The sequence below is a fragment of the Pelophylax lessonae genome (assembly GCF_965119305.1).
Source record: "Pelophylax lessonae genome assembly, chromosome: 6".
Classification (NCBI taxonomy): Eukaryota; Metazoa; Chordata; class Amphibia; order Anura; family Ranidae; genus Pelophylax; species Pelophylax lessonae.
This window is the reverse complement of record NC_138773.1, coordinates 295,664,411-295,685,660: the sequence shown is the minus strand read 5'-3', so window position 1 is coordinate 295,685,660 and position 21,250 is coordinate 295,664,411. Positions and strand designations below refer to the sequence as shown.

Genomic DNA, 21,250 nt, shown 5'->3' with positions numbered 1-21,250 from the left:
AGGTGATTATGTAGTTAATCGCAACAATGTTTAAAAGCATAGACTTGATAGAAGTGATGTGAAACCTTCACCTCCACACCTTCACCCAGTGCTCTTAATAAATACTCCTTACCAGAAGGATATGACCCCTTGATTATAGGGGGTCACAATAAGCATTGGTATCCACAATGAATCCGGGCCATCCACATATCTTTCCTCTCACCAGTAAAGATATATGACCAGGTATTGATGGAACTCCGATTTATAGGACATATAAATGCAATAGAAAGGAGACTCTCATAGTGCAGTAAGCCAGTACAACCAACATTTTATTGATAAAAGTTGCACTTACTACATATCGTACAAACAGCCCGCCTTCAATTGCAATCAAAATCTCGGTTGGTTTAGTAGATAGAACTCTGCTCCACGCTTGCGTTCCGCCAACCCGGAAGTCTACGGTCTCACGCTCCCGACGCACGTTTCGTCAGGCCGTGCTGACGTCACGTCATCAGGGGATCAAATGTCTATTGACACACACAGCACAGCTCAGCCCTGCCCCCTCCTCACAGTGTTTAATAGACAGCAGCAGGAGCCAATGGCTTCCTCTGTTGCCTCCTTGTTTAATGAAGAGGGAGCAAGAGGAGGGAGCCACTGCTCTTGGGCACAGCGTTGGATTGAGATTGGGCTCAGATAAGTATTTAGGGGGGAGTTGAACACAGAAGGCTTTTTTACTTTAATGCAAAGAATGCAATAAGGTAAAAGAAACCTTCTACCTTTACAACCACTTTAATCAGCCATGTTTGGGGGGAAAACTCCAATTTGGAAATTCCCCAGGGTGTCGGACTGTGAAGGATAACTCAGAAAAAGTCCACACTTACCTAACTAAAAATAAATTACTTATTAGGAATTAGTACATAGATGGCAAGTGTTGCCACTTCTGTAGAAAAGCACCCCTGTATTGTTTCGCATCCATTGTATCTTGCCAAAAAAGAGGCAGCACGCCAAATGCACCACCATTTTCTCCTATTTTTCTGGAAATTGTTGGCAAATATTGATTAATATACCTGGTATAAAATGTATATTTTTAAAAAAAAAAGTTTCCTCCAAAAACAGATATTTTGGTGTTTGGTAAATGCTGGGAAGTCAAACCACATTGCTGAGTGTATGTGATCACATGGGTTTTGTTTATCAACCAAGCCATGTGGTTACCAGGTCAGCGAAGGCATGCCAATTATTAGTATGGTACCCACTGCTACTGCTGCTAATGATAATTGAAATAACAATTGAATCGGTTCTACACAAGACAAAAGGTTCTATGATTTCTAGCCCCACATCTATTATTTCCGTTCTTTTACCACTATTACTGCTAGTGCAAATAATTATAATACTTGAATTTTTTTTTATTCTATCGCAGACTGATTGTCAGTCGGAAGGAAAGGTGCCTACAGAAAGGCAGCGGCTTTCACTTGGATTTGCTCCTCATTGGCACTCTGGGTGGGATCTGCGCCCTTTTCGGACTTCCTTGGCTGACGGCGACCACGGTGCGCTCCGTCACTCATGTCAACGCCTTGACCCTGATGAGTAAAACAGCGCCAGGAGAAAGACCGCGAATATCTGAGGTTAAAGAGCAGAGGGTGACAGGAGTGCTGATTTCCATTATCGTGGGTGAGGGCACAGTGCACGGAAGACTGTTCTGGGTGCTGAGCAGTCAAAAATGTTTTTTTTATTAATAATTATTATTTTGGAAAGTAGGAAGGAAAGGTGTCTATGGAAAGGCGTGGCTTTCACTTGGGTTTGTTCCTCAGTGGCTCTATAGCAAAAAATGATATATTCTGGTAACTGTATGTATGGAAATGACTGCAATGAAAATATTCAAAATACTGTATGAATTCCTTATTTTCTTATTTATTTCACATGCTTTTAATTACATTTTCCTTGCACATAAATGCAGACCAAACTGTCCAGCAAAAATGACAGTTAAAGGGATTGGGCAAAACCATATACACTGCCAGGTCTGCTTACAATGGTCTGTTTTGATCCATTGGGTTCTCCAGAAGAAAGAAAAATAACTGTTGCTGTTTCATTTGGAGTTGATTTGTTTGTCTTTAAAGCCGAACTTTACCCATAACAACTTGATAAAAAATAATGTTCTTTAGCAAGGAACATACATTCCACATTAATAATTATACTACCAAAATTAGTGTGTGGTGTAAATTGCCTCCAGCATTGCTCCTGTCTCTTCCTACTGGAGGCTGCCATTTTGCTGAAGCCCAAAGCCCCTGAGCAGAAGTAAATCATAATGCGGAACTAAATCTACCAATTTACCGGTTTCAAAAAACAGTTACATTCCTGGAATGTTGGAAATACAAAACTGTCACATTTAACCACTTAAGCCCTGGAAGATTTTACCCCCTTCCTGACCAGGGCCTATTTTGCGATTCGGCACTGCGTGAATTTAACAGACAATTGCGCGGTCGTGCAATGCTGTACCTAAACGAATTTGACGTCCTTTTTTCCCCACAAACAGAGCTTTCTTTTGGTGGTATTTGATCACCTGTGCGATTTTTTGATCATGCCCTATAAACACAAAAATGCATCAATTTTGCAAAAATAACAATATTTTTCACATTTTTTTTATATGAAATTCCCCCCCCCCCCCAAAAATGTAAAAATCCAAATTTTTTAACATTTTAGGCCAATTTTTTTTTTTACCATATGTTTGGTAAAAAAAATGGCAAAAAGCGTATTTTGATTGGTTTGCGCAAAAGTTATTGCGTTTACTAACAAAGGGAAAGATTTTTGTCATTTTTGTTGTTTTTTTTTTTTTAACGCATAATGGCGGCGATCTGCGATTTGTTTTGCGGGACTGCGACATTGCGGAGGACAGATCGGACCCTTGACTGACATTTTTGACACTTTTGGGGTTACCAGTGACATTACTACAGTAATCTATACATATGCACCGTTACTGTAAAAATGACACTGGCAGTGAAGGGGTTAATTTTTTTGAGAGGAGGGGTTAAGTGTGTCCCTAGGGACGTGCTTCTAACTGTCATTGGCTGTGGCTTAATGTGTAAGAACAGTGATCAACGGTCCTACATAGTAGAACCGTTTGATCACCATTCTTACACAGGGGAGAATGACAGGCGGCTTTGTTTACATTAGCTGCCTGCCTTTCTCTCGCTGTCAGGGACGATCGCGAGTGACCGGCGGACATCGGGGGGTCCGTGACCGAGCGGGAGCGCGCATCCGGCGGCGTTCGGTCCCAAAACCCTTACAGGCTAGCGACGTAGCCCTACGTCGCTTTGCCTGTGAGGGGCTGACTGCCGACATAAATAGTCGTGCGGCAGTCGGCAAGTGGTTAATGGCGTGTCCTCAACCAAACTGTCAATCTATCAAATGGCTTGTGTCATAACTGATCATATGTGCAGCATCATGGCAGTTGCAGTTCAAACAGAAGCAGCAGCGTCCTTGGCTGTAAAGGATAGGAGGGTTTCATTCCGTTTAAGGCTGACTTCACACTATTGCGATGCGGGAATCAGTGCAATTCCAGTGCAGGTTCCTGCATTGCATGTCTCTGGCAGGCAGTTCACACTGCCCTATGCGAACCGCTGTGGGTGTCAATACAAAGTTAATGACACCCCCAGATCAGTTTTCAGATCGAAGTGCGAACTGCTAAATGGTGCAGGAATAGGATAGCATGGGTGTGAACAGCGATGCAATCGGATTACAGTGCGGACCAAAAAATTGCGGACCATTTTTGCCTGAATGCGATGCGAAGACAGCCATACAGTTTGTATGGCTGAATTCGCATTGCACAGACATAGCATGTGACCTGCACAGCAATGCTGTGCAGGTCACATGTGATGTCTAACATCGCCATAGTGTGAACCCAGCCTTAAGGCTGTCCGCCAATCGGCCTCTACAAACCCAGCAGTGCCTAAAAATGGAGAGCAACTGAGCATGTGCAGAGCAGGGTGAAACAGTGTATTACTGGATTTTAACCACTTTACGACCAGCAACGTAGGCCTACGTTGGCTGACTTTGCGTGGTTATACCGGGATGATGCCTCTAGCTAGAGGCATCATCCCGTTACCGTTTTTTAGAGCCGGCGGTCGGCTTTCCAGCGGTAACGACCAATGCAGCTCGGGAGCCGCTCGATCATTACCCCGGAAGCGGCTTCGATCAGGTCTCCAATGACATAACCCGGAGGCGGCGTCAATGACGTCACCTCCGGGTTACTCGGCTGCTAAAAGCGTCAGTTTCAAAAAGTGAATGTATTCAAAAATGCCCTTTTTGGCATTTTGAATACATGGAAGTGTAGTGGAGGGGTCTAGGGTCTTTTAGACCCCCGATCCCTCCATAAAGAGTACCTGTCACTGCATATTGCTGTCACAAGGGATGTTTACATTGCTTGTGACAGCAATAAAAGTGATCAGATTTTATTATTTTTTTAAAAACCTGTGCTAAAATTAAAAAAATAAATAAAATAAATAGGAAAAAAAAAAATGTAGCCGCCCCTGTCGCCGTTAGCTCGCGCACAAAAGAAAAACACCTTAATCCAGGGCTTCCCAAACTTTTTTGGGCCGAGACCCACTTCTGAATACAGTTATTTTTCGGGACCCACTTGCTTGTAATTGAATATTGTAAAGAGCTACATAATTTGTTGGCGCTATATAAATGCAAATAATAACAATCATGCATATTTTAAAGGGAGGGGGATGTTAAATTAAAAATATCAATTTACTACTTTTCAATTTATTATTGAATACACTTGCCAGATGTTCTAAGTGAGGGGTCAGAAACCTGTGGCATATAAGTGGAGTTGTAAGTAATCAGCACCCTCATAGACAGTATAAGGCAGTGATCAGCAGACTATATGGCACTCACCCTCCTTCCTCTCCCAGCGGTCCACAGTGAAGGTGAAGCCCAGCACACCTCACCCAGAGTCTCCATGATGAGGAGCCCTATGCTGTTATTAGTGTCCTGGCTCTTCTCCTTCAGTTTCTCTACTAGGGTCACAGAAGCTGCCATGAACTTCTGACACCGCCGGGCCACCTGGTCCTCCTTTGACACCGACGGTCCACCTGTTCCTCCTTTGACACCGAGGTTGCCATCTCTGCCCACTATAGCTAAGAGAATCCCGCTGCCAGTCTAGCCACCACCGCTGCCACCAGCAGGACCGAGGAGCTGGCTCTGCACCTTATGAACATATCCTACATAACAGCCCACATACATACTCACTGATGCAAGTATCCTCCTTGCAGACCAGCCTCCATAAACTGCGTGGGCGGGGTCCTGAATCCATCGCGATTTGACTGCTTTGGCTCTCTGTAATTTGCGCGGGCTCCCACAGCACATTTTAAGCGGGCCCACTCTCAGTGATTTCCTGCTCAGTGCGACCCACTCAAATGCAGCTCGCGACCCACCAGTGGGTCCCGACCCACAGCTTGGGAACTCCTGCCTTAATCTAACAGATTCCTCTATCAATGCTAAAGCATGGGTGGATGGATCTCCCACTGCTAGCTATTATATTATGGCAGCCAACACCTGCGGCTGTCAGAATACCCAAACAGTGAATGAAGATGATTGGATGCAGTCACTGTTTGCCTGACTGGGATCCTTCAATCTTTAGATGGAAGTTTGTTGAGTAGGGTGGTGTCAGCAGAACCAACCACAGATCCAGTTTTGGTCAATTCAGCAGGAAACAGAAAAAGTATGATATGTTTTTGGCCAGTTTAAGACTACTCTGACAACATTGCTGTGCAATTTCATTGCAGAATAACCTTGTTAAAGGAAGTGGAAAAATAATAGCTCAATGGCAGGATCAACATGTATCATAACCATGTTAATCCACCCCTGAAAGGGCCGCTGGACATTTGCCCAGGTTCTTTTCCCAGTGGATTCCCCGGCAGCCAGGCACACAAATGCAGTCACTCTTTTCCTCAATAACCAGTTTAGGGGTGCTCTTTATCTTGTTTTTATTTTTTGGAGTAACTGGGAGAGGATAGAGGGAATTCAATGGGATACCCAAAAACAGAACTATGTACAGATTGAGGACAGCCATAGGCGTGTGCAGGGGGTGTGCCAGGTGTGCCTGGGCACAAACTAATCACTTTGTGCAGTGCCGATTACCCCTACTGCCCCAGCTTCCCCCATGTTCGCCCCCTCACCCCGCAGTGCTGCTGGCTTCCCTCCTCTGGAGAGTGAGGGAAAGGGGCTAGTAAATATGTCATTTACCAGCACCTTCCTTTTCCAAATGAACACACTCTGCTCACTGTCTCCATTCATAACCGAAGCATAGTAAACTGTTTACTACACTTCGGTTTGTGAATGAATAGAAAGCTGCTCACCACAGAGTACTTCCCATTGATTCACTGTCCTGTGTTTGAGCTTTGGGGTGTACACCCTAATGTAATAGGCTGTGCACACTAATGAGGACAGCGAACTCCTTTCTATAAAGCTAAAGCAGCGTCCTTGCACATAGCAAACTGTGGACTTGGTTTGTAGTAGAAGCAGTTAAAAGAGTAAAAGCTTTCTTTAGAGCACCAAGAGCAGAGTCTCTTCACATAAAATCAGATAGACTGAGCTCTTTAGGACACCAGCCAATGTCCCATTTAGACAAACACACAGCTGATTCTCTAGCACAAGAGGGGTAGCAGCTGTCCAAAAGTCTCTAAGATATCGCACAGCCTTCCGTACTCACAAAATGTCCAGGGACAGTTGGTTGCCTCCTTCCAATTTCCAAGTGGCATCTTTCTCCTGTGACACCAGTCTAGATCTTCAGATGACAGCCCCTCAGTCAGCTCTCTGTAGCTTCAGCATCCAGGCCCTCAGGTCACCCACCTGAGGCCTCACCAACAGCAAGCACATGGCAACGTTGCTGCTCTCCAGGCTGGGCTGATTCTCTGCAGGAAAAGACCCAGAATCTCAGTTTCTCAGAGTATTTATGCTGACTCCTAGCAGCCTTCAGGGCAACCCTCCCTGGGATTGGCCAGGATTGTATAAATAGTCATACTGCCATCTGCATAGCTCCACACCTATGTTCCAGAGAATTCTACAGCTCTCTGGAAAACAGGAGACAGTCAGACTAACAGCAGCTGAAAACACTGAACCAACCTAATTAAGGACCTAATTGAAACTGCCCTGGTTACAGTAAGGCAAATCCATGGAATATAAGTGAGTGGCTCAGGCTGCTAGGAAGTGTAGTCCTGTGCCTCCTGCTGTAAGTGCTGGCTGGGAAGGAGCCCATCCACGCTCCAGATAATGACAGATAAGAGCTGAAGATCTGGAGAGCCGCACATTAGAACAAGACCTGCTGTGTGTCTCAGCCTGGACCCCCTCCAGGCCACACTTACAATGCATTTCACGCCGCCATCTGGTGCTTACTCATGGGGATGGAATGGAATCCCAATGAGTAAGCTTCAATGGGCGGGGTGAAATTCATTGGGGGAGTGGCCTGGTGGGGGTCCAGGCTGAGACTGCCACTTGTCTACGCACAGCAGGACTTGCTCTCATGTGCGGCTCCCTGGTTCTTCTGCTCTTACCTAAAGTGAGGCAAGCCATATATACAAATTAAACAAAAACACACACAGCTCCACTGAACACAGTCAGCCAGCAATACATAAACTGCCAGGTGTTCTCATCCACCTCCACTCTATCCAAAACTATAAAAAAAGGTTTTGACTTTAGTTATACTTTAAACAGCTATGAAAATACTTAGCTTTTTTCTATGATCATTGTTTGCTGGTCAGCATGGATCATTGGTGGAAAGTTCTTTTTATATTATATAGTCTGTTTTTCCTTGACGTTGTACTGTATATTGTTTTGCACCAGTTTTTTTAAACAGACTGTATTATGTAATGTCACCTATAGATGTCACTGTTTCATGTGTTCTATAGTTTTAGCCCATGGCTAGAGCTATTCATGTATGCCATGGCAATGGAAACAGTGACATCTAGAGGCTATAACAGAGAAGGGGCTTTAAAGTTAGTGCTTAATTCACAACTGAAAATCATGGCACCATCCCTAATCATTCCTGTCCCTTGAGGCAAAACTGCCACTGTGTGCATTGATTATGTCACTTATGTCCCATTGCTTTTATTAACCTTTATAAGCACCTTGATGTATGTTTCATGAGCAGAATTTGATATTTATTAGTTCTGATGAGTAATTCAATCAATACCATGCACTTGGCCTCAGTGACAAACATAGACAGTTGGCCTCAGTGACAAACATAGACAGTTAGGCACTTAAAGGTGCAGTACAGTCAACTCTGAAAAATGACGTTGTGAAATAAATCAGCCAACCTGCTCTAGGAGGCAGAGAATACGAGCAAATAGCAGGACACATAATTACCTCTGAGAGCGAAAATGCTAATTTCTACACGTGTTTGATGCCAAAATTCAACTTATTGTGATTAGGATGATATTATAATTTATTTTGCAAATATTTTGTATAGTCATTCTTGAAAAAGTATGTTATCTGTCCTCCTGCAGGGCTCTCTATAGTAATGGGGGAAATGTTGCGCCAGATCCCGCTGGCAGTTCTATTTGGGATCTTCCTGTATATGGGGGTGACATCACTTACTGGTATCCAACTGTTCGAGAGACTTCTGCTGATCCTCATGCACCCCAAACATCACCCAGAGCACCCCTACGTGGTGAAGGTGAGTGTGTACAACATACTATCACCAAAATATTATTAAATACATTGGGAGGAATTTATCAAAACTGGAGCAGAAAGTGCCTGAGACAGCTGTGCATGGTGGCCAGGGCCGCTGATGGGGGGGGGCACCAGTCCTCCTGTAGGGGGCCCAGGCACACAGGGGGGCCCGAACAGCAGAGAGCATCAGTGCGATCGGACAGGGGGGCAATTACAGGATGCCCTGTGTGGCCCTCTGCAACAGCTGAAAACCGATTTCTCTCCCTCTCGCCGGCTTTCAGCTGATGCAGGGAGAGACACAGACACTGGGTCCCCCGCTGAAGCTGTTGGCTTCCCTGTCCCGTAAAAAAATAACAACTTGTTTAAAAAAAAAAAAAAATGTAAAATAAAATTTAAAGTAAAACATTAAAACATTTAAACATATATATTTTTTTTAATTATAAGATGATTTTTCAAAAATGTAAAAAACTATTTAAAAAGGGCTAATTCACATAGCTTCTTTGTTATCTTTGTGTCCCCTAAGAACGATTTTAGTATATTTTTCATGAAAAAGTTGTTTTGATATATTATTATTATATTATAATATATTTAAGGGGGGCCCTGTACGGGGCCCCGTGATTTCTATCAGCAACCCTGATGGTGGCCAATAGAAGCTCTTAGCTTCCATTTTCCACGTTTAACTAAACAAGCTGAAGATAGAAGCTGGTTGCGCGGCACAGCTGCATTGGATTCTGTCTGCCCAAGTTTTGTTAAACTTCCCCCGTTCATTTTATAGGCAAAATAAAAAAAAGGGGGGGCTTGCAATCACCACCCCACTTCTCTGCATTGTCCAAACGCTTTGCATTCTCAGAAAATATAATTGCAAAATGCCGACCTCCTAAGCATTGGGGTGCGCACCCTAATCACCCTGTGCTGCACAGATTCCCCCTGCTGCTTGGCTACAGAGAAAGGGGCTAGGGAATCTCTGTCCTCAGTCCCTTTGTCTGTCTCAAAACTGAGATATCAGGGGTCTGTTTAGACCCCTAATATTTCACCAAAGCCCCCCAATGGGGCTTCTAAAAAAATATATTAAAACAAATAATAATAATAAAGAATTATTGTAAAAAAAAAAAAAAGTAAGAAATAGTAAAAAAATGTATTTTAAAAAAGTAATAATAAAAAAATAAATAAACTATAGACACCAATCTCTGCCCTACTGACACCAACCACTCCTCTACTGACACCAGCCTCTGCCCTACTGAAACTGTCCATTGCCCTACTCAGCACACAGGCATGCCCTATATACAGTATACACACACACAGGCATGTGAGTTTGAGCTTTGGGGTGCACACCCTAATGCAATAGGCTGGGCACACCTCTGCTCCTAAGTTCACAATGCGGCAGAGCAGTCACTCCAGGAAGCCAGTAGAGATCACTAGAGTAGTGGTATATGCTGAGATTTCCAGCTTCTAGAGGGAGCCCACAGGGAGCTCCTTGTGATAGCAATAAAGTAAAAACATATTTAAAATTAAAAAAAAGTGCAAAAAAACTATAATAAAATAAAAAATGAATTAAAGCTCCCCCGTTACCCTGCACACATATCTCATAAAAAGCACAGGTTATGTAAAAATGAATTGCACCACACAATTGAAGTATCGCTGTGAACGTTTTGAGTGAGAGCAAAAATTCTAGGGCCATAGTTCATGATTAGCTCAAAACTGATCATCTATAAAGGCTTTTAGTCCCGGTTCAGGAAATCCTGCGATTCAGTGCCGGTCCCCGCATCTCACTTGAATCGCACACTGATTCACATTGATATCTACAAACCGCTGGGGGTGTCAATGTAAAGGTAATGACACCCCAGATAGGTTCGCAGTGCGAACTGTCGAATGGTGCAGAAATCAGATCGCATAGGTGTGAACACCCATGCGATCCGATTCCAGTGTGGGCCAAAAAAAGGGTCCTGCGCCATTTTGGTGTGAATGCGATGCGATTTCAACCATACAGTTTGTATGGCTAATTTTGCATCGCACAGACATCGCATGTGATCTGTACAGCAATGCAGTGTGAATCACAAACAATGTCTGTCATCACACAAGTGTTAACCCAACGTTAAAGCGTCGTCTGTAGACAATTTTGGGTACCATTTGTGATTCCAAGAACATGCGTAATTTTAAAACTTGACATGTTTGGCATCTTTTTATTCAACACAACCCCATCTTTTATATTTAACAAAAAATGGGAATACTATTGGGTTTGTCTGCACTAAAATTCATTTAGTGTATGTATTTTTTCCTGAAGAAATGCGTTTGATAAATAACTGCACAAATATCGTGTGACATAAAAAATTGCAACTACCACCATTTTTTTGGTCTCAGCTTTCAGAAAATATACACTATTTTTGGGGGGGGGGGGGGGGGGGGTTAAATAATTCCTACTAAAAAAATGCAGATTAGAACATGTTTGCAAAAAATGAGAGTTGCTCCAGTAAGTAAGTGGTTTAAATAGACATATGGCCATAGGCTAAAGCCCGCTGTCAGCTGACGTCCCAGAACCACTCCAGGCTCTGGAAGGATCATGAACATATTGTCAGGATCCTTCTAGCTGGCTCTGGCCCTCAGTGAACAGTTGAGACCCGAAGCCAGCTGTGCTTACCCCCTCTCAAGCCCGGTGCTTCAGAGAGTGCTGAAGGGGGAGAGCAGAGAGCGGTGACTGGCAGTCGCTGCTCTCCACTCAGAACTGACTGAAAACTGAGCATCCAGCTGTCATGTGATCCTTCAGTACACGGCCTTTGAGCCAGCCAGGGACAGATGCAGCATACCGATGCTGCAGCATGGAGGTGAATATGTATGTTTGCATTTTTGAAACCCCAAACTTCTAAACATGGAATTACTGTTGTACAATAAGTCATTATAATCTGCTTGGTTTCTGAACTCTGTGCCAACAGTTTAGTTCTGAAGGGTTTACCTTCTGTATAGTATTATCTTTATATTGCAAAATGTTCCAAAAATAGACCAAATATAGTTGTATAATTTAATAATTTAATGTAATATAAAGTGGAATTTAAAGTGTGGACCAAGTGGCGAAGGATCAGAGCCTCTGTCAGGTTTTTATTGTGTATCCCCCATCACGGTGGATAAAAATCAAATATTTTTTTTTTTAAATCAAAAATATTGGATTTATTTATTTATTTATTTATTTTATTTAAATCACATTTTATTTTTCTTTATCAAATGTATTTTAATAAAATCCCTTTGGAGTAAAAATCTATCTAAAGATAGTTTTCTATTTACGATACATTTTTAGTTTATTCAGCATGAAATGGAGCTTAGTTATGTAGCATATTCTTCAAAAATGTAATTTTTGGTAAATTCAATTCAATTAATTCAAGCTCTGCAAGCTGAGATAACATGCACTGCATTGATGCATTCACAAAATTTCACACTAACTACCAGCAAGAAGGGGTCCTTACATTTAAGGACATTACATTGTCATTTCAGGTCCATCATGGCAGCGCCTGTTATCGGGCATCCGCTCTCCTGCTGCCGCCACATCCCTCACCTTGTTGTGTCACTGGCACATCACCAGCCGTCCCATTAAAGTGAATGGGACTGTCGGTGAGTCAACAGCGGGTCAGAGGAGGAGGAGCCGATGCGAGACAGAGAGGACATTTGCTCTTTAAAAATTATGATTTAAATCGAGTGGATTTAAATCAAGTCTTTTTACTAGTGTATAGGATTTTGTATATGGGATTGTATGGTTGGGTTTTCTTTACTGTGTTTTTTTTTTTTTTTTTCATTGGTTGAGCCAGATGGACTTGTGTCTTTTTTTAACCTGACTAACTATGTAACTATGTAGTGATTTAAATCAAATCCACCCTGGTCCCCATTGTATGAGCAGTCACCAATGCAGGAAGTGATTTGAAATCTCTGCAGCAGGGACCTGACAAAATTCCTTTCTCTTTCCTACTCTATTGAAAGGAAAAGCTTTGGGTGGAATTTTCACTTTACACACACACTATGACCTTATCATCTTTCTATCCATCTACACCTGGCCATATCCTTGTCCTGTCCCTCTAGGTGTGCACATGGAGGATGCATCTGTTCACCTGCGTCCAGCTCTCTTGCATTGTGCTGCTCTGGGTGGTGAAATCATCTCCGGCTTCGCTGGCCTTCCCGTTCCTTCTCATCCTCACCGTTCCGCTCAGACGCTTCGTCCTACCCAGGTTTTTCCACGAGAGGGAACTTAAAGCTGTGAGTTAAACTTTCTACATTCCACATTGAATGACATTGAAGTTGTAATATTTTCCAAATGTTCACTTTCTTTTGTAAATGGCTTGTTCTCATCTTGTGTGCCTTACAGCACATGCGTGCATTTTTGTGCCTTGGGCAGTTTTGAAAGGGTTGTCAATTGGAAGTCCGTAAAATCTAAGGCAGGGATCCTCAAACTACAGTCCTCTAGCTGTTGCGGAACTACACATCCCAAGAGGCATTGTGAAACTCTGACATTCAAAGACATGACTATATATGATGGGAATTATAGTTCCTGAACAACTGGAGGGCCATAGTTTGAAGTAGGGATCAACCGATTATCGGCAAAGCTGATATATCGAGGGCCGATCTGCACTTTCCCCGATATATCGGAATCGGCCCCTGAGGGTACCGATATTGCCAATATTTTGGGAAAGTGCTGTACCGGAGTGATTCCTGCAGCTAGAGGCATCACCCCGGTACCGGCGTCCATAGCCAAAGGTTGGCTGTCTTGTAATGACAACCGATGCGGCTGTCCGTCCTCATCCGATCCGATCTGCTGGACGGATGGAAAATAGGGTTTCCATCCGTCCGGATTTCACGGACAGGATCGGATCAGATAGCAGCGGGTGTCAGTGGAGATGTCTCCGCTGACATCCGCTGCCCCATAGGGATGCATGGAGCATTCGATCAGGTCAGCCTGAAAAACTGACAGGCCGATCTGAACGGATCTTTCGCGTGAAAGGGGCCTAATGGTAGCGACTACTACCAGTGATTTACAACTTCCACAGGTATGGAATATGTAAACTCACACTGGTCCAGTGTAGCTGCACAATAAAATCTACACCTGGAATTTAGCTTTAATCACTATAGTCACTAAGGATTTGTCACTAAGAAGCGATTTGTTGCTGCTGCAGGTAAAACTCGTGTCACATCATTATGATGGTATTTTCTGCTACAAATCTTTTTCCCTCAGCAATCTGTAACCAAGCTACAGAGATAAATGCAGAGTGATTGTCGCTGGAAAGCTGATCGTTGACATGAAGTGTTACTCAATCTCAATCAATGAGCTACAAAATAGCTGTAAAGTTAACAAGTTGAAAATTCCATAACAAGTAATATTAGTTTATCATAATTTTAATACAATATTCAATAAATAATGATTTCATTAGTGAAAAAATAAATAAATAAAGCAGATTACTGCAACTAAATCACCTGTCTGACATGACCCTAACAGAAGGCTGGATAGCAGTTAGAACCTGACAGAGGTTCTAATCCTAACTGTCCAAAAAAATATCTTTTTTTTGGTTGACAAACACTTTAACTCTCAATATGTACTACAAACCCATTTTAGATGGGTGACACCTTAACATTACTCATGTCTGTTTGGTTGTTTTAGTTGGATGCTGAAGATGTTGAACCAAACTTTGATGAAGACGGCCAGGATGAATACAATGAGCTTCATATGCCTGTGTGATCCTTCTCCACTCTGCCAAAATCAGTATTAGTCCTTTCACCAGAACTCCTCTGTATGGATCCTTTCACCAGAACTCTTCCGTATGGATCCTTTCACCAGAACTACTCCGTGTGGATCCTTTCACCAGAGCTCTTCCATATGGAACCTTTAACAAGAACTCCTCTGTCTGGATCCTTTCACTAGAACTCTTCTGTATCAATCCTTTCATCAGAACTCTTCCATGTGGTTCCTTTCACTAGAACTCTTTCATATGGATCCTTTCACCAGAACTCTCCCGTAACGATCCTTTCACCAGAACTCTCCCATAACGATCCTTTCACCAGAACTCTCCCATAACTATGCTTTCACCAGAACTCTCCCATAATGATCCTTTCACCAGAACTCTTCCAGTATCGATCCTTTCACCAGAACCCCTCCATGTAATGTCTGGTATTAGTTCTGTTGGGGCCCAGAACTGATTTACTACAACCCTATTTTGGCCACTCAAAGGCGTTATTTTATATTCTGATTCCAGAACCCCAAATCACATGACGTTGAGTTCCATGCTTAATGAAAATCTATCATTGTATTTTGTATTTGACAGTTCTGTCCCCTATGGTACAAAGTGCATGTAGTACTTTGTCCTATGTTTCCAAGTACCTTCTAACCCTATTTTTGAGATTTAACCTGCCCCCCTCCCCTCCTGCCGTGGCTGCTCCAACAACATCTATGGAGTAGACAGCTGATTCATAATTGTAGCTTGTCTCGGCTCTCCAACAACATCTATGGAGGAGACAGCTGATTCATAAGTGTAGCTTGTCTCGGCTCTCCAACAACGGCTATGGAAGAGACATCTGATTCATAAGTGTAGCTTGTTTTGGCTCTGAACACTTTACTGAGACAAGCAACAGCAAGCTGAATGCGGTGGGAGGTGGGATTTGTCAGCCTCTGCATCCCTTTTTCTGCTGCTTGTCTCAGGAAAGTGCTCAGATATAATCTTCCGCTATGAATTAGCTGTCTCTGTCACATACCTGATCCGAAGCCGGAGTGTAGAGAGGGCTCCCCCTTGCGGCTAGGTGCAGAGCACCCCTGGAAGTGGGACAGGGAGTGCTGTGCCCGAAGTAGCACGGGTTGCAGGTTGGGATGACCAGATGGAAGCAAGAACAAACTTGTTGTGAAGTTCCAAGCAGGTCCGGAACACTTTGGCAATCCAGGCAGTAACAAGGTACAAACAGGAACAAACTGGGAGAATACTGGAGCGAAGTCAGGAGCCAAGCCGAGGTCAAGTATTGGAGAAGACAACAGGAATCCAAGAGCAAGCCAAGGGGTCAGGAGCCAGGAGAAGAAAAGTCAAACAGTACGGGTCGGCAACAGGGGGTCAAGATCAGCAGCTTTACAAGGCACAGGGAACACGGGAGGCTGTTGATCATCCAGCAACTAGTTGTTGTGGTTGCTGGCTTTAAATAGGCCGTTTGGCGCCAAGTGCCATTACGCACGGCGTACGTGCGTGCGCATTGGCGCACGCACATTCCGGACTGCGTTTGCCCGTGTTTGGGCGCGCATGCGTATTCGCGCCAATGCACAAATTCACTGATTGGCCAAGATGTTGGCAGTACCCTGACAGTCTCCTTCAAAGCTGTTGTCGGGTTGTCCACGCCTGGAGGGGGATTGCAAGTCGGACCTCATAACTAAGATTAGAAAGCACTTAGAAACATGTACTCCATATAATTTTGCTTATAGGGGACAGAACTGTAAAATAAAAATTATAATGCTAGATCTTTTTTTAAAAACTATGGAATAATGAATGCGAATAAACAAAATATTTATTAAATACTAAAACTAAATGCTGTTTTTGTTACACAGTCTTCTTTTACAACTGAACTGCAGGCAAACAGCTAAATACACAGATTAAATACATCCATGGGAGCTGTTTTATATGTCCATCCAGTTCTAAGATTTGCACTGTTCTGCCACGCAGCATAGCAAGCCTGAAGACCTGACTGTTCTCTTCAGCAGTTAAAGAGGAACTACAGTCCCTAAATACTCACCTTCTATCCAGTGTTGTGATACCGCCACTGCCAGCATCTTCAATCATTCTTTTTCTGGGTTTGGCAGTTGGTCCCATCTTGATTGGCCAGCCCAAGATGATGCAATACCAGCATGTGTGCACAGGAGTTAATTTATCCCAGCACCAAGGCATGGAGAGAATGTATGCCGCTCACTGTACATCCTAAATAAATGTATGATGTCTGCTCCCAATTTTTTTTTCTTAACTAAAGTTCTCCTATATTGAAGTGAAGGAGCAACAACAGGCTGATGAGGTCATCTCTCTGCTCTGTGTTGTGTGCATACTCCTTGTCAGCACCAGGAATGAGTTCTGATTTGATCCCAACTTGGGTTTCGACCATACCTAGAAGTAAGCCCGCTGCAATCCATTGATCTCTGGCCAGAGATGTTCCCACTCTGCAGCTGATGTACACAGAAGGGGCAGAGATGCTTGTGGCATCATTGACCTAATATGGCAACATGGTTAATAGTCAGAACATGTGGATTCAGGGCATCTGATTGGCCTTAAGAGGTTGAAAGTGAAAATCAGTTATTTACACAAATTGCCTTTAAAATGCACTATGGGGTCTGTTTGTTGTAAAACATTCGCTGCACAAATGTTGGAAGCATCTGTGCAAGTTGAACGAAATCTGTATGTTTTGTAAGAGATTAATGCCTGTATCATCAGCTCCATCTGGTGGTTAAAATGCAGTATAGCTTTCCAAAGTACCTCATTAAGAGAACTATACCACATTTTGGCCACTAGATGGAACTGAAAAAACAGGAATCAATCTCTTACAAAAAATACAAGACTTTTCGTTCAGCTTGCACAAATGATTCTGACATCTGTAAAGCAAATATTTTGAAAAAGACATCTTTTTTTAAAAAATAGCTCAACTTCATCCTAGGGGAACAATAATTGCTTGAAAGCCCATGTCAGCTAAATAATTCTTTCCCCCCTAGATCAGTCAGCCAATAGGCATCTGCACAGTTGCGCCCCAGACCAAGAAGAAGAAATCACATACAGGTACATGATTTTGCGCTTAAGGGCCACCCTGCTGCAGTATATGTACATAGGGGGGGGGGGATCCTTAAGCAGTTAAAGACCACAGCTCACTTAGGGCTTGTTCAGATGTATGGCTATCTTTGTCACCCCTCTAAAAAGGGATCTGGGGTGGATCGCTTTTCAGAAAGTTTTTCATAGGGAGTGAAGAGGCCTGCTATAACCCCCGATATTGTTGACCCACAGTGCCGCAAGCATGTGCATTGCATGCAGTTGCAGGTTAGTTGTGACATGGCTCCAGTCCCTTGAATGGGTTGCATTTGCGCTGGCACTTCCTGCTGAATGCAACATTATGTTTAATTTTTGCTGCAACCATGACATATATATAGCCTTGAGTGGCTGCATCTTCTTGTTCAGGTGGGCGGTTGAGGGGTAGTTGAAGCCCTGCTAAACGGCCTGTTTTTACCGCCTCCTGGCTGTCCGTGTGAATGAGCCTTAAAATACATTACATATTATGGAAGACCTCTAACCACGCCACATCACAAATCTCAAATAGAAAATGTTTGCAAGAACCAGTCCTGCTGCTGGTGGACTTTACTGGTACCCACATGAGACAGAGGCAAATATAAATGAAATAATATCTAAACTTTATTGTACAAACAAATTTCTTTAAAAAATCACGCATCATACATTTAGTAATTCATTAAAAACAATACAGCCAGAGTGTGATACATTTGCCAAATTTGGGACTGTAACGGATCAACTGGCATCCCAACTGGGTACCTCCGTTGATGGATGCTCCTAGTGCTTCCCGAGGGCTCCAAGCACTCCACCAGATACCATAACCACCGCAAACCCCACAAACCGCCGCAGCTTGGTTGGGGTCTCGCCGCCTCCTACCCACCCTGCACCTACGACAAGGCTCCCGGTTCCAGTGGGTGAACCTCTCTTTCCCCAGAGAGTGAAGCAGGAATAGGAACAAGCTCTTACAAGAACTTAGTGATTATTCAAGGTAGTATGAAGAGCATAGCAATCCCTTGTAGCAGATTCCCCCAATGAGAGACAGGACTCTAGATTGAGAGTGAAGTAGAACTCAAGGTTTAATGGTACAGCTGCCCTTTTATACAGTTTCCCCCCCACAAGGTTACCGCCCAGGTGGACCTTGTGGGGAACAGGACATGAAATTCAAAATCCAATAAAAACAGAGTTTTGCTCTCAGTCACTCCCATACAGTGTACACAATCCCTCCCCTCTGCCTGATTACATTATCATATGCAGATGAAATCGTATACAGAAGCAGCATTAACCTAAACTAATTATCTAGCTGTCTGGACAGAATACACATCCCACCTCATTACACAAACAATAGGAAGTGAGCATATTTCATGAGCTTGGTCAACACGTTTCGCTGATTGCGTAGCTTCTTCAGGACCAATCAAACAATGTATCATATGCTGCTGAATATCATACAATTTATATCAATTTATTATACACACAAGAAACAGCATTAGATATTTTTTTTTAATCTGTTTATTAGCATTAGATACATTGTTTGATTGGTCCTGAAGAAGCTACGCAATGAAATACGCCACCTCTATTTTTGTATAGGAGGTGTTTGTAATGGGACAAATGTATTACACTCTGGCTGTATTGTTTTTACTGAATTACTAAATGAATAATCCATGATTTTTTAAAGAAATTTGTTTGTACAATAAAGTTTAGATATCCCTTAAAATACATAGATGTGGCCTGTGCCATGGGCATAATATTACATCTCCTGTTATATAACAGTGTAACAATTCAGGCACCCCTGTATGTATTGTATATATATATAACTGGAAATAGGGTACGGATGACTGAAATCCATTGCATGCAGTAAGAGCATTAGAGAGGCTTTACCGGAAAAGGTGAATCCAGATAACGCTGAATGGCACTTTTATCTACAGGATATGCTGTAATTTTCTGAAAATGCAATATGGCCGCTTGGAGGTGTTCTGTACACAGAATGTATACTGACCACACCCCAGAGACATCATTTCCTGCTTGTGTGATTGGCTCACCAATTTTCCCAGAAGTCTGCCTAAGATACAAGTCAGATTTCTGGCATCCACTGCAACAAAAATGTCATTTTTGGTGAGATATACATATGATATAGCTCCGCCTCTGTATCCACCCACAAGACCTGTTTAAATCTATAAAAGTCTGGCTGAGAGCAACCTTCCCCATTTTTACAGCTTTAACCCACCCACCGTATAGTAAAATGACAGTGAGCAGGATCCCCTCTCCTTCTGAGACTACGTCATATGATGTCACCCCAGTGTCACCGCTTCCAGGGCGCCCATGGGGACGCGCATCGCGGTGATCATGCCATGTTCCTAGGACACAGCGCGACCTTGATCTGGGTACAGAGCCAATGGTGTGGCTCTTTTTTACCCATGTGTTCAGCTGTGTCCAATCACAGCTGGTCACATGTAAACACAGAAGTGCCGTTAATTGCCTCTCCTCATCTCACACTGACAGAGTGTGAGGAGCGGAGAGCCGGTCAGCAGCATCTCTTCGCAGGGGAGACCTGTACAGGTAATCAATGCCCTGATTATCAGTGCAACCCCGGCAGTGCCCATCAGTGACACCAATCAGTGCCCATCAGTGACACCAATCAGTGCTGCCTTTCAGTGCTCATCAGTGCCTGCTCATCAGTGCTGCACCTCAGTGCCGCCTATCATTGCCCATTAGTGCCACCTATCAGTGCCTATTAGTGCCCCCTATCAGTGCACATCAGTGCCACACCTCAGTGCTGCATATCATTGCCCATTAGTGCCTTTCAGTGCCTGCTCATAAGTGCTGCACCTCAGTGCCGCCTATCATTGCCCATTAGTGCCACCTATCAGTGCCCATTAGTGCCACCTATCAGTGCCAATCAGTGCGGCATATTAGTGCCTCCTAATCAGTGCCCTTTAGTGCTGCCTCATCAGTGCCCACCAGTGCCGCCTAACCAGTGCATATCAGTAAAGGAGAAAATTTACTTATATACAAAAGTTACTGACACAAGCTAAGAAAAACCTTTTTTTTTTTCAAAATTTTCGGTCTTTTTTCAATTTTTTCAGCAAAAACTAAAAAACCCAGCAGCAGTGATTAAATACCACCAAAAGAAAGCTCTACTTGTGTGAAAAATTGTGGGAAAAGTATTGCATGACCGCACAATTGTTATTCTAAGTGTGACAGCGCTCAAAGCTGAAAATTTGCCTGAGCAGGAAGAGGGTAAAAGTGCCCGGTATTGAAGTGGTAAATGCAGGCATTTGCCTATGGAGACATCTGCAAAGCAGCAGGCTGGTTGGCGCGGTGCACCTGCCTCAGGCACTACATGGAAGATGCAGGGGCTTGTACATCAATGGACTTCAATGGAATGAAGATCCTGGCTTCCATCTCCATTGTAATAAAGTTTAATTATACATTTTAGACCTCCCTGTTTAGCTAGTTACTTATCACATGTATGCTGCCATGTTGGCATCAGGAAAATTGTATCAAATACTTACCATCATTTTCCATTTTCCTGACGCCAATCTATGACATCATACAAACCCTCCCTTTTTTGATTATGTTATGTTTACGGAGAATGGGGGTGGTTGCTCTCAGGCAGACTTTTATAGATTTAAACAGGTCCTGTGGGTGAATATAGGGGCGGAGCTATATCACATGTATTCTGCCATGGATTGGCGTCAGGAAAGGAAAATTATGGTAAGTATTTGATACGATTTTCAGTTTTTTTTCCAGTGTAATTATACAAGCAGTTTGGTTTGGCAGATTTTTTTTGTCATCTGTGTCTCACTGGGGAGATTTCCCTTCACTTCCTGTCCCATGTCCAAAACAGGAAC

The 21,250-nt window shown here is 43.3% G+C and overlaps 1 protein-coding gene across 1 annotated transcript in view; it reads left to right on the top strand.

Annotated features, from left to right (window-relative positions):
- The window catches only part of SLC4A3 (solute carrier family 4 member 3), a gene marked incomplete at its 5' end in the record, with an annotated part of 84,978 nt that extends 70,611 nt beyond the window's left edge, over positions 1-14,367 (top strand). The window contains 4 exons of the mRNA XM_082260939.1: positions 1,394-1,644; positions 8,478-8,647; positions 12,703-12,876; positions 14,273-14,367. Of these exons, the coding sequence (XP_082117065.1) occupies positions 1,394-1,644; positions 8,478-8,647; positions 12,703-12,876; positions 14,273-14,350 (673 nt within the window). The 3' untranslated portion in view covers positions 14,351-14,367. The remainder of the gene's footprint in view (positions 1-1,393; positions 1,645-8,477; positions 8,648-12,702; positions 12,877-14,272) is intronic.
- Positions 14,368-21,250: the final 6,883 nt, after the last annotated feature.